This window comes from Chionomys nivalis, chromosome 14 (assembly GCF_950005125.1).
Source record: "Chionomys nivalis chromosome 14, mChiNiv1.1, whole genome shotgun sequence".
NCBI lineage: Eukaryota > Metazoa > Chordata > Mammalia > Rodentia > Cricetidae > Chionomys > Chionomys nivalis.
Window position 1 is genome coordinate 61,476,628 of NC_080099.1, and position 10,196 is coordinate 61,486,823.

The 10,196-nt window shown below is 41.8% G+C and overlaps 1 protein-coding gene across 1 annotated transcript; it reads left to right on the forward strand.

The window, feature by feature from the left end:
* The first annotated feature begins 3,925 nt into the window (after positions 1 to 3,925).
* On the forward strand, positions 3,926 to 8,503 carry LOC130886539 (sperm motility kinase X-like). The gene is made up of 2 exons (XM_057788451.1): positions 3,926 to 5,506; positions 8,462 to 8,503. Exons 1-2 carry the CDS (start codon positions 3,926 to 3,928, stop codon positions 8,501 to 8,503), a joined length of 1,623 nt encoding a protein of 540 aa, XP_057644434.1.
* The last annotated feature ends 1,693 nt before the right edge of the window (positions 8,504 to 10,196 follow it).

A 10,196-nucleotide genomic window follows, 5' to 3' on the forward strand; every position in this document is an offset into this window, starting at 1 on the left:
AGAAACCAAGTTCATTTTCACAACTGAAAGGCGATCCTGGAAAGGAAGAAATGTGGGGGTGATGCTGACTAGCTGGGTTGTCCCTACACAAAAAACACAAAGAAACAAAGCCTTCTGCTCTAATCCTGTTCTCACAGGATCCCACGTACAAAGTATGTTGCCAAGCATTCTCGTGCTGACATGAGTCATGTGATTTCAAACTGACCAATAAGAGAGTCCCAATTGTCTATCCAATCTGATTGGCTCAGTTCTGTACATGTGACCAATCAGGTCACAGATAATGATGCAGATGCAAAGCTCGAGCAAAACTAACATACAGTTGGTGCTAGTCCTGGAAGGTTGAAGGCAGCGCTTTCACATCGAGGACACCAGTGGCGGAGGCAGTACCTACAGAGTGTGTATGAACCCGCGAATTTGGAGGAGGCCCTTCTGATCTACTCAAACAACACCGGGTATAACCTGATGGATTGTTATCTTCCAAGCCTTTTTTGTTTTAATGGGACACACATTGCTCTCTTTGTGAAAACAACTTTGGAGTGGGGATTTGGCCACCAACCCTTTTTCCTACTGGTTGACTAATGAGGATCCCAAGCCTGGATTCTGAGCTACCTAGGACTCTGTTCATTACTGTTTTGTCTAAAGAGTCTGTGTCGGCTGAGACACCCAGGTCCCATGACTGTGGACTGCCCCAGGTTGACCACAGTTCTCTTCTGTGTCCTCAGTGGCATGTTTTAGGGTCCCTCAAAATTTAGATCTTCTGTCTGTCATGTCAAAAATAGCAATGTCATCTGCATTGGCAGTTGTTTTCTGGAAATTGATTAAATTTGATTATTGGAGCTAGCGGCATTGTAAACTGTATCTTCTTCATATGTTTATTTGTCATCTTGTATGTTACAATTGTCCTTCTGTTCTTCAGTAATGAACTGAGCTTGAGCATGAACATAGCCGTTTTCATGAGCTGTTGAACTTGCAGGAAAATTTCAAGTACTTTTAAAAAGGATTTTCACGTCTAAGTACATAGACTGCTGGTTTATAACTTCTTTTTTATGTTTAGATTATTTTCCTTTATTTACTTATTTTTCTACAAGTGTATTACAACACACACACACACACATGAAAGTCCAAAGAAAATTTATGTATCTAAGTCAGGGTATTGTGGGATCAAGGGAGAAAAGCTCAGATCACCAGGTCTTGTAGTAGGCTCCTGTAGGCTATGCATGATGCTGATGATTATCTTTTTCTTCAGTAGAATGCAGAATACATTTCTGTATCATGATTGTCAGTCAGCAGGGATGAGTCTTTTAGGAGTTGAAGCACCAATCAACAACTCCATGTTGGTTGATATACATGAGTGATGTATTCAGCAATAGTGCATAACAATAACGTTGCATCATAGCAATTGTCTTGGCAGAGGTGAGATTGTGGTTTTCATGGGGCCGATTTTCTGATATGAAAAATAACACAATTATGTGAATGAAACCAAATGATTTTCTTGGGATTTTTTTCAAAGAATATTGAACTATCATGCTTATTACTAATCTGTATAGGTTTTTATATGCTAACTTTTGAATTCTGAGAGGTTGCATATGTTTAGAAATTTGCCATTTGCTCAAGTTTCACAATTCACGGGAGCATAGTTTTCCAAAATACTTCCAAATGAAGGATCAGAGCACCAGGTTAGTCAGGGACACCATGGATACCCAGCCTACAAAATCAATTGCCTGGTACTCATAGTGGCTCAAAGAGATGAGGGGGCCTCTGAGACAGGGGTCTTACCTAGATTCTGTGCATATATGATATTTCTCATAACCTTGATGTTACTGTGGGATTCCTAAAAGTGAAAAGGTGGTTGCTAACTCTTCAACCCACTTATGGTACCTTTTCCTCCTTCTTGGGTTTTAGTTCAGCCTTGATATGATAGTATGTGCACAGTTTTATAGAAGCGTATTATGCTGTGTTTCATTGATGTCCCTGGGTGGCCTGCCCTTTCCTGAGGGGAGGTGGAGGGAGGGTAAATCTGGGGGAAGAGCCAGGAGAGCATGGAGCAGGAGAGAGTGTAAAAATTCAAAACAGGGTAGAACATATGAGAGAAGAATTTAAAATTTGTGTTACTGTTAAAAATAAAAAGATAATAGTACAAGGAAACTTGGGGAATCGGAATGAGAATTTTGTTGATAATATGGACTCCTAAGCAGCCTTTTTGTTATATCTCTACATAGAGAACAGAGAAACCTTGGGACATTGACTTCATTCTTATGTTATTAGGAAATATCACACTTGTTACACCTGCCCACAGAGTAACATTGTCAGATTTTAAAAAAAGGGAAAAGAATATAAAAATTTAAATTGAATAATCAGGTATAAAACCTTTAAAATTTTTGAAATGTTAAAAATTTAAGGTGCAAAACCAGTTGTGAATATACAAATAATTTAAAACATGATTTATACTATAGAGTTGTCTGGGTTTCTGTCCTGCCTGGTTTCTGTCCTCCCACTAGGTCCCACAGCCATTTAGCCTCAAAAAAATCACACAAAGGTCTATATTAATGATAAACTGATTCCATTAGCTCAGGCTTCTTCTTAACTCTTACACACACACACACATAATATTATATTCTTATCTATGTTAGCCACATGGCTTGGTAACTTTTTCTACGAGCAAGGAGGGGAGGGAAATGGGAAATGGGGAGCAGGTGGAAATTTTAATTAAAAAAGAATAAAAATAAATAAATAAGTAAAAAATAAATAAATAAATAAAAAAATCACATCTTCCTTCTTCTGTGGTTGGAATGGGACTGGGGAGGAATGGGATTCTTCCTTACCAGAATTCTCCTGTTCTCATTGACCCACCTCTACTTCCTGTCTGGTTGTCTTGCCTATACTTCTTGCCTGCTACTGGCCAATCAGCATTTATTTAAAACATAATTGACAGAATATAGACAATTATCCCATACCACCATAGATTACTGAAAAATGTTTTATCAGTTGAGTTTGCATGAAAGCACAGAATGATATTCCACATTATTTAAAGATCAATTTTCATTATGGTGTTGACAAAAGTGATATTACTATATTCACCAAACTATCTCAGAGTAAAATATATAATTTGGGAACATGAAAAATAGGTAAATTTGATGTCATAGATTGCTAAAGGATTACTTTAGAATCTAGTAATATAAACTTTTTTCTTAGAAATGTATTCCTTTTCCTCAGCATAGGAGAGCATCTGCAAATTGTACATCATAATTCTCCCTATTCCCTCAGATTTCATTATTTCTGCAGGAATGCTGATTATTCTTTGCTATTTGTATTATGTACTTATACTAAGAGTTTTTCAAATTTTTTTGTGATTCCATGATTTCCATTGTTTAGATTAGTGAGAACTTAGCAGTAAACAAATATTCAAAATTTCTCCTAAAGACTGATTAAGAAATGGATTGGTTTGCATATAATTTTTAATTCATTGTGTCTTCAGATATGTTTACAGAATAAATAGGATATCATTTCCATGCCAAAATAAAATGCCTTGTTAGTTGCCAAAATATGTCTTCCAAATGATGTTTTAGAAGTAGCCATATTTACTGTAACAAGACCAAAGCTTGACTATAGATTTAAGCTGAATTTTCTCCTCTTTGATCACTTTTGGTAAGGTTGTATCTGTTTTGCTTATTCTTTTCAATAATCAAGCATTTATGCTGTTGCACTGTTCATGCTGGTCTATTTTCTTAGATTTAGTTCTCATTTTTAGTGTGTTTTACAGGATTTCTTTAGAGTTTAGTTTATTATTATTTTCTTTGATCCAGGAGTTCACTGTAAGGTTGTTCACATCTGTCACACTTGTCCATGAAAAAACAGAAAGCTAAAAACTTTACCCCTTGATTTACTTTTCATTGTTTTTAATCTTATTTTCTCAGTTGGCGTTGGCATGGAAATTATCAACAATCTTTCTAGCAAGACCGGAGAGGAAGAGAACATGGAGCTGGACCTGAATGACAGCACCTATGAAGAGGAGACCCTTTCAGATCACTATGTCATACTCAATAACCTAGGCAAAGGGGCCTTTGCTGAGGTGAAGCTGGCTTGCCACCTCCTCACAAATATGAATGTCGCAGTTAAAATCCTTGCGAATGATCAGGAGAGTGATGATAATAATAGGAGAGAACTCAACATCATGAAAGAGCTGGACCACCCGTACATAATAAAGCTCTTCCACATCATCGACAGCAAAGACCATACCTATATGGTGTTGGAGTTTGCTGCTCATGGCGCTCTGGTCAAGCACATTGAGGAGGGTGGCCCTCTTCAGCAGAAACAGGCCCAACACATCTTCTGCCAGATTGTGTGTGCAGTGCATTACTGCCACGATAATGACATCGCCCACAGGGACATCAAGCTAGATAACATCCTGCTTGATGGCAAAGGAAACATCAAACTGTGTGACTTTGGCATGGCCATCAGAGTCAGCTCTGGGCAGATGTGCAAGGGATTCTGTGGCACGATTGAATACTGTGCTCCAGAGCTATTCAACGACACCGATTATGATGCAAAGGCAGTTGACATCTGGAGCATGGCAGTGGTTTTGTATGTAATGTTGACAGCGAGTTTCCCATTCAAAGCAAAGACCTATCCAGAAATGGAGGAGAAGATGCTGAATCCCACGTACTACATTCCTTACACACTTTCTCAAAATGTTTTGCTTGTGCACCTCATTATGCGCTCGTTCACTGTGAACCCTGAGCAGAGGCCCACAATATATGACATTAGGCAGCACCAGTGGATCAGAGACAGGGAAGAATTTTGGAAACTCCCATCATCCTCAGAGACATTATGTAACAAACCAAATCCCAGCATTGTGCTGGCTATGTGGCGTTTGGGCTACCATCCCACGGATATTAGTGATTGTCTACATGAGAAAAAATTCAATAACATCATGGCCACATACCTAATTTTAAACCATGAGTCAGCCCAGGACCACATTAAATCTGCCACTAAGCCTTTGCAAGCCTGTGTCACTGTGTCATCAACAGATGCTCTCAAGTCCCTTTCTCCTAAGAGGAGAATGAGTGAGCCTGCCCTTCATACCTTTGCCCTGCTGGCTGAACATCAGGGGCATGATGAGAAGTGTTCAAGCAAGCAGGGGAGCAGAAGCCTGAGCATGCCTGCCACCTTATGCTGCCTGATGAAGGAGGACAACCCTCCCCACCCAGTACCCACGTGTGCTCCTGAGGTTACTCCTCTCCTGAGCAGAAGTTTGGCAGTACGTAGCATGGTTTGCAACGAGTGGTCCTCAAGATGCCCATTCTCTGAGTGCATTTCTTCTGCACAGTTTTTGTCCTGTGAGAAGCCCCAGGAAGTGAGCACCCCAAAGAATAGCTCAGATATTCAGAGTACACCCTCTGTAAGGGAGACACCTGAGGGTATGAGCACCACTGAAACCCATGTCACTCAGAGATCTTCCCTTCAGACAACATCCAAGAAGAACATAAAATGTGTCCTTCCTGAAGATGTAAGTGCAGCCTCTGCCAGCAGTCTGTCCAAAGGCTGGAAGAGGGTTAAGAAGAGAATTGGGAATTGTGTGAGATTTCTGTGCTGCTGTCTGCCACTCTCACGAAAAAGCCATGTTTCTCAGAAGGAAGAGGCATCACTGGAAGGAGAGAGCATTGCAGGTGCACACACACAGCTAAATGAGGTGCCCAAAATGCACGTCAGTGTTTATTAATCTACATGTTTTTCTAATGTCCTTTGTGACCATCACATGATAGTGTAGGTAAATTAGGAAATCTTATTTTAAAAGGAACTTTATAAAACAGCACCACCACCTTTAACCCAAAAGTTTAAGCTAAATTAGACAATAGTGGATGAGAAGGAGAGGCTGTAGAGGCAGCCAAGTAGTGTTGGCTAAAGGAAGAAAGAATTATATGGGATCAAAGGCCAAGGGAAGAAAACTAAAAGACCAGGAAAGAGTATGAGAAGAAGAAACCACCAGAAAACAGATTATGCAGGATATAAGAGTCAAGATTCTGAAGTATATAATTCAAAGTTCTTAAGGCTGTGCTTTCTATATGTCATTATTATTTTACATATTGAGTCACTGAAGAGGATGAGACATAGGGTTAGCAATTTTCTTGGTGTGATTGAAATAGCCATATTGGGAGCCATGCAAGAAATCCAGATGACAGAGTGTCGTGTACTCCAACAGAGAAGTCCAGCACAGGAGATGGTAAGCCTTCATCTACCACTGGGTTCTCCACACAAAACCATTGTTAACAAAAGGTATGTCCAATGGCTGACCTTCAATAGCATCCTTCTCAGAGTGCAGCCCTGTGCCAAAATCCACCCAAAGATGCCATTGGATTAGAAGCCCCAGTGGGCCGGTCTTCCATGACATACAATATCAATTCTCATTCATCTGTCTTTCTCTTCAAGGTCAAGTCCAGGGAAGATGTTTTTTCACGCTGGACAGAGGTGAATCTCCTCCTTTCTCCTGTCTTCCCTCCCTGCTGATGTGTTTGCAGGCTGCCTGTATCCATTTCCTTCTTTTCACAAGAGACACTCCCACTGCATGCTGGTTCAGTCTAGCTATTGGTGAAGGGGCCCTTACTGTGGGGTGCTTGTCAGAACCATATTTGTCTCCTAACAGGAAAGTGATGGCAAGCAGCAAGGAAATGGATATCACTGTGGATGAAATTCTGGGATGTTGCTCCAGTTTGCAAGGTGGGTATTGCTTGGTTGTCCTGATACTGGTGTACAGTGGACACATGACTTATTCCACGGTCTTGGAACTACTTTTTGGTTAGATACCACATCATGGGTCAGAGGGTCAGACCTACACAGAAACTTGTGACTATTGATTAGGGGCATTTTGCTAGGAACCTCTTTTGAAAGTTGCATTGGTGTTGTCATGGACACCCTCTTTGCAGAACCAGTGATGTAATGAAGAGTGGCCACTCAGAAGGGACTGAATGCCAGGGCTTATTGTGGGTATCATGGCTGAAGGCAGCACTGAGAGCACTGATTTTCATCCTGTTGTATTAGAGAGGGATCTGTGATGTGGTTTATCCTTGACACTGATCCATAGAAAGATAAGCATGAGGTTGCCAGACTCAACCGTTTTTAAACTCCAGGGACATGGTCATTAAGGTCATGATGCAGAGGAACAAAGGTAAGGGACACACAACAGAGTCATGGATTCAGAGTGATCATGATATAAATTGTGTCAAGTAGCTCATCTTTTCCTCTGTCCCTAGCTGTTATGGAAGAACAGTTTGTGTATAACGGGTGAACATCATCTTACCCCTGTATGGAAGAACAATCACTGCAACTGGCAAGATGCTTAGTCTGTACTGGGTTGAAGAACCACGAGAACGAGAGTGCACACATCCTTGCAAGGAAAACCAGACTGGAGTGGCAGACCTTCTTCTTTATGTGGTCATACCTGCTCTGCATCAGTGGTGATTACTAAGGCAAGTATCATCCGTGATATACTTTACTGAATGCAGTGCCTGGGAAAGGGAGACTTGGGTGCTGTAGCCAGGTCAGTGAAACCCAGGAGGTACAACCAATGAAAATCATGGGCTCCAGACTCACATGACAGACTCTACAAAGGCAAATCTCAGAATGATCAGTTGTGATGTTTATTTTGACATTTGCCTTTGAACTAACGAGGACTTTCCCTGATACTAAAGCAAGTTGCTATCTTTATCCTTTTACCTTAGAGAACAGAAGTCAGCAGAGTTTCAGATCCCCACATCCATCACTTCCCTCCTTTATTGCCTCTCTGTTGGATGGAGCAGGGCAGGGTCTGTCATTATCAGCTACTTGTAGGAGGAACTTCACACACTTCATCCCAAAGCTGTCCTCAGGTGTCCTCCTCACAGAGCACAAAGCTGAGTCCTTAGATGCTCTTCTGGACATAACATATTTGGTTGGCACAATGCTTAAAGTACACCCACTGGCTGCTTGACACAGCCACGATGAGCAGTCTGGTACAGGTGGATCACATGGAGTTCCCCAAGTCAACTCTGGATGTCTTATTGGTCACCTTTCTCTCCTATTATCTGCAGCTTCTTTGGGACATCATCTTTCGTGGAAGCTCATTTTCACCAAGTATGTATCCTGTCTAATGTAGACAAGAGGACGTGAGATGAGGTGCAGGAAGCAGAGTGCCTATGTTTAGACATGTTGGTGGGAAAATGCTTTTCCTCTTTTGATCCCAGAGTCTGATGTCTGAAAAGTTGTAGAGAATTCATTCCCTGTCCTCTGATGCCCCTGATGAAACCCTAATGATGTTGGCCTGGGGAAGGTCACCTTGGACGACAATGAGCATTATACCTGCCTCTTTAATCCCTGAATTTCATAAAGTAAACCTGCCATTATCTGCCAAAACCACAGCTCTTGTACCTGTGGATGTGGAACTCTCAGCCAGTTTCCTCACAGATCTACAATATTCCTTCTCTTGTAGGTGCCTGGCCACATCCTGAATCGTGACCTAGAGGATTCCTAACCTGAGGACTTGCACACTCAGCCCTGGTGTCAGTGATGTAAAAGGTCGTCTCCGAGTTCGGGAAAGCTCAGAAGTTCTACACAGCTTCAGGAGGACATTCTGTGCAGGGCAATGAGATGGCTCATGTGACAGCATCCAGCTTCAGAACCTGCTCCAATTGTCATCAAGATCTGAGGATAACAGAAGGATCCCCTAGGAAAGCTGTCCAATGTATGTTACCTTTAAATCTCCAGCATACATTCATGCTGTGTGTTTTTGGATAGTGTATAAATGTTACCTATGCCTCTCTTTCCTCAGAGATGACCCTGGAAAACTACCTGAGCAGAGAAAGAACATGCCACTATAGAGTCTGGGGACACACGAGTGCATGTGTGCACAGCCTCTAAACTGGAGTTCCTGAAAAGGGCAGTGTCCTTGGAGCTTCTCTGTCAGGCCACCAATCACATGATGATTATGCATTTGACATCAGTCACTTATACTGTTTCCTACTGGTATTGGATAGAGACAATACACCAACAAATACCAAAGTACCAAAATAAGTTTCCTGCTGAATTTACACCAATTGGCAAAGAGAGCATTTTTTTTTTTATCTAAAGGACTTTAAACTCTCAGTGACCCCTGCCCTCCACTCTTGTCACTGTTGTTTAACTGACAGATCTTTTCTCAGATAGACTTGAAATATGGCAAACTGCTACTCAAGCACTAAACGTAACATTCAACTAGGTCTAATCCTAAAAGTAATGGCAGAGGACAAGGGCGACTCCTCCATACCCTGCACATATGGTTCCAGCCCTCCACACCAAGTCTCAGAGATCCAAAGAGTTGGACAGGGAAGAAACAGAGATGGAAACATGGATTCAAACACAAATCCCAGCAAGAGAACCACCTACATCACATCAGCTGATTTTAGCAAGGACACCATTAAAAATCAAGGCAGAGAAAATGATCTGCCCACAAAAGTCTCCAAGCATGCAAAGGCAAACAATAAGGAACCCATTAGAAAACTGAACACAAATTCAATTACTACAGCTGACCCCCATGCAAACACTACAAAATTCACATAAGAGATGCAGAAGAGATCCACATAAGTTCCAGCCTCTTAAGGAAGAAGACAGAGACAGCACAGAAGATGAACTCTGGCCACACGAGCTTTAATGACATTAGCCAAGAAAATACAAAAGCTGACGCATGGCTGAGGGAGCCTGTATCGTAGGACATCTAGAGAAAGCCTGGACACTGTTGTCACAGCCCAGCAGACAACAAATACCTGTTCTAAGACAAGATGATGGTTCAGTGCTATGCAGCAGGAAGGAGTGTGCAGGCTGACAACCAGATGTGTTCTGCTCACTACACGTTCACCCATGTGACCCTCTATGATACAGAATGAAGATATGACAAAGAAGCAGAATGAACTCTCCAAAGCTGGGGGATCATTTCCTCCTCTGAGAATCAACTATATTCTTGACTCTTAAGCTCCTCATCCCAGGAGAAGAGGGATGCTGAGCATAGCACAGATGTAAGCCTTGCTTGAGCTCATGAGTCTCCATGCTGCTGCTGGAGGCCCGAGAGCCTAGCGCTGCACACTCCCCAGCACTGCCCTAGTCTCAATGCTAGATGTTAACCCATGCAGACCACACCACCCTTGCTGCCTCACAATGAGTATATGGAGCTAGACTGTGCTGACACCCACATA